The sequence below is a fragment of the Myotis davidii genome, unplaced genomic scaffold, assembly GCF_000327345.1.
Source record: "Myotis davidii unplaced genomic scaffold, ASM32734v1 scaffold346, whole genome shotgun sequence".
Classification (NCBI taxonomy): domain Eukaryota; kingdom Metazoa; phylum Chordata; class Mammalia; order Chiroptera; family Vespertilionidae; genus Myotis; species Myotis davidii.
In genome coordinates, this window is record NW_006297386.1 from 670,939 (window position 1) to 673,658 (window position 2,720).

General features: G+C 41.3%; 1 protein-coding gene across 3 annotated transcripts in view; it reads right to left on the bottom strand.

The window, feature by feature from the left end:
* Positions 1 to 1,370: 1,370 nt before the first annotated feature.
* The window catches only part of LOC102773004 (solute carrier organic anion transporter family member 1B3), a 50,418-nt gene continuing 49,068 nt past the window's right edge, over positions 1,371 to 2,720 (bottom strand). For all 3 annotated transcript variants that reach the window (XM_006773153.2, XM_015570092.1, XM_006773154.2), the window contains one exon: positions 1,371 to 1,864. In XM_006773153.2, the coding sequence (XP_006773216.1) occupies positions 1,675 to 1,864 (190 nt within the window). In that variant the 3' untranslated portion in view covers positions 1,371 to 1,674. The remainder of the gene's footprint in view (positions 1,865 to 2,720) is intronic.

The window sequence follows — 2,720 nt, forward strand, 5'->3', positions numbered from 1 at the left end:
CTTCAGTGTAAAGACAAAAAAAAAAAAAAAAAAATGGAAAAGGACTAGTCAGAAACTAAGCATACACTGACTGAAATAAAGGATAATATACAGAGAGTCAAAGTAGACTAGAGGATCCCAAGAATCAAATCAATGATTTGAAATATGAGGAAGCAAAAAACACCCAACCAAAAGAGTGAAAAGAAAAAAGAATCCAAAAATATGAAGATAGTGTAAGGAGCCTCTGGGACAACTTCAAGCAAACCAAGGTCCAAATTATGGGGTGCCAGAAGAGGAGAGAAAGCAAGATATTGAAAACCTATTTGAAGAAATAATGACAGAAAACTTCCCCTACCTGGTGAAAGAAATAGACTTATAAGTCCAGGAAGTCCAGAGATCCCCTAATAAAAGGAATTCAAAGAGGACCACACCAAGACACATCATAATTAAAATGCCAAGAGCAAAAGACAAAGAGAGAATCTTAAAAGCAGCAAGAGAAAGATAGTCAGTTACCTACAAGGAAGTACCCATAAGATTGTCAGCTGATTTCTCAACAGAAACTATGCAGGCCAGAAGGGAGTGGCAAGAAATATTCAAAGTGATGAATAGCAAGAACCTACAACCAAGATTACTTTACCCAGCAAAGCTATCATTCAGAATTGAAAGTCAGATAAACAGTCCCCTAGCCTCCCCTAGGGCAGGGGGGAAAAATGGACACGTATGTAATACCCTTTGTAATACTTTAAGCAATAATAAAAAAAAGAGAAAGTCAGATAAAGAGCTTCACAGATAAGAAAAAGCTAAAGGAGTTCATCACCACCAAACTAGTATTATATGAAATTCTGAAAGGTATCCTTTAAGACAGGGGTCCTCAAACTTTTTAAACAGGGGGCCAGTTCACTGTTTCTCAGACTCTTGGAGGCCTGGACTATAGTTTAAAAAAATCTATGAACAAATTCCTATGCACACTGCACATATCTTATTTTGAAGTAAAAAAACAAAATGGGAACAAATACAATATTTGTATTTGCATGTGGCCCACGGGCTGTAGTTTGAGGACCCCTGCTTTAAGAAGAGGAAGAAGAAGAAAAAGGTAAAGATACAAATTATGAACAACAAATATGTATCTATCAAGAAGTGAATCTAAAAATCAAGTGAATAAAAAATCTGATGAACAGAATAAACTGGTGAATATAATAGAATCAGGGGCATAGAAAGGGAGTGGACTGACAATTCTGGGGGATAAAGGACTGTGGGGGTGCAGGAAGAGAATGGACAAAAATCGTGCACCTATGGATGAGGACAGTGGCGGCGGGGTGGGGGTAAGGGCAGAGGGTGAGGTGGGAACTGGGTGGAGGAGAACTATGGGGGAAAAAAAAGAACAACTGTAATAATCTGAACAATAAAGATTTAATTAAAAATATTTTGTATGGTTCATATATTCTAATCTTAACCACAAATGCACAGTCATATAACAATGAGTACTCACATTCATTTTCATTTATAGTTTGTTTCATTATTGTAAATTCATAGGTAATTCATTGCCCCATCATATGTAAAGAATATGGGAATAGTTAGTAAAAGGACCAGAAAATACACAAAAATAACATCCTATTGAATTAATACAATGTTGGTTGGAAACCCAGCACGAAAAGACTTTTTTTTCAACCCTTACACATCTGTTTCACAGTCAGCTCAGGCAGAAGGTACAGCACCACCATCATTATTTAAGAATTCTACGTTTGCTTCATTCACAGATTTTCTTCTATTTTCTGATGCCTTGGTATCTTTCCCTTGATATGCTTTTTTCATAGCATAAATAAATACAATAAACAAAATAACTGTTGTGAATTTTAAGCTCTCAATCAAGCCCAAGAAGGTCTTTCTGTGAAAAGAGAAAGAAAGTCAGTTTTTATTTTAAACTGTGTGAAACACTTTGCAATGTTTCTCTCCAGTATTCAGAAGACCTTAAAGGAAGGAAACAAAGAAACCATGTTTGAAATTATACATGAAAATATTAAGGCAGCAATTCTAGTTATTCTTTTTATTGGAGCACAAGGAAATTTTTATTATCTACACTAATAAAAGAGAAACATGGTAATTGGCTTATGACTGCTACCATTTTCATTCGCTAATCATGGTGATATGCAAATTAACTGCCAACTAAGATGGCAGTTAACTGCCAACAAAGATGGCCGTTAATTTGCATATGTAGGCACAATGCAGGGAGGCGAAAGGGAAAGCAGGAAGAAGCCCCCTGCCACTGACAGTGATCGGAAGGAAACCCTGGGGGGAGCTAAGAGCCAGGGGGCAGGGCAAAGGCGGCCCTGGGGGCCGCCTTTGCCTTGCCCCCCAGCCATGATCAGAGAATCAGGTGCCTTTGCCGCCCTGGACAGTGATAGCAGGAAGTAGGGGTGGAGCCAGTGATGGGAGCTGAACAAGGTTGAAGCTGGCAGTCCCAGGAGCTAGAGGTCCCTTGCCTGGGCCTAAAGCAGAGCGCACGATTGCTGGGCCGCTGCCGCTACAGGTTCCCGCTGCCCGGGCCTCACGCCTCTGCCAGAGGCATTAGGCCTGGCAGGGGCAGAGCAGGAGATCGCAGTGCTGCTGCTGCTGCAGTTCCTGGCTGCCCAGGCCGGACGCCTCTGCCAGAGGCGTTAGGCTGGGCAGGGGCGGAGCCATATCCCCCCATCACTGGTTCTGCCCCCAGCCCAGGCCTGATGCCTCTGGCCCAGGCGTCAGGC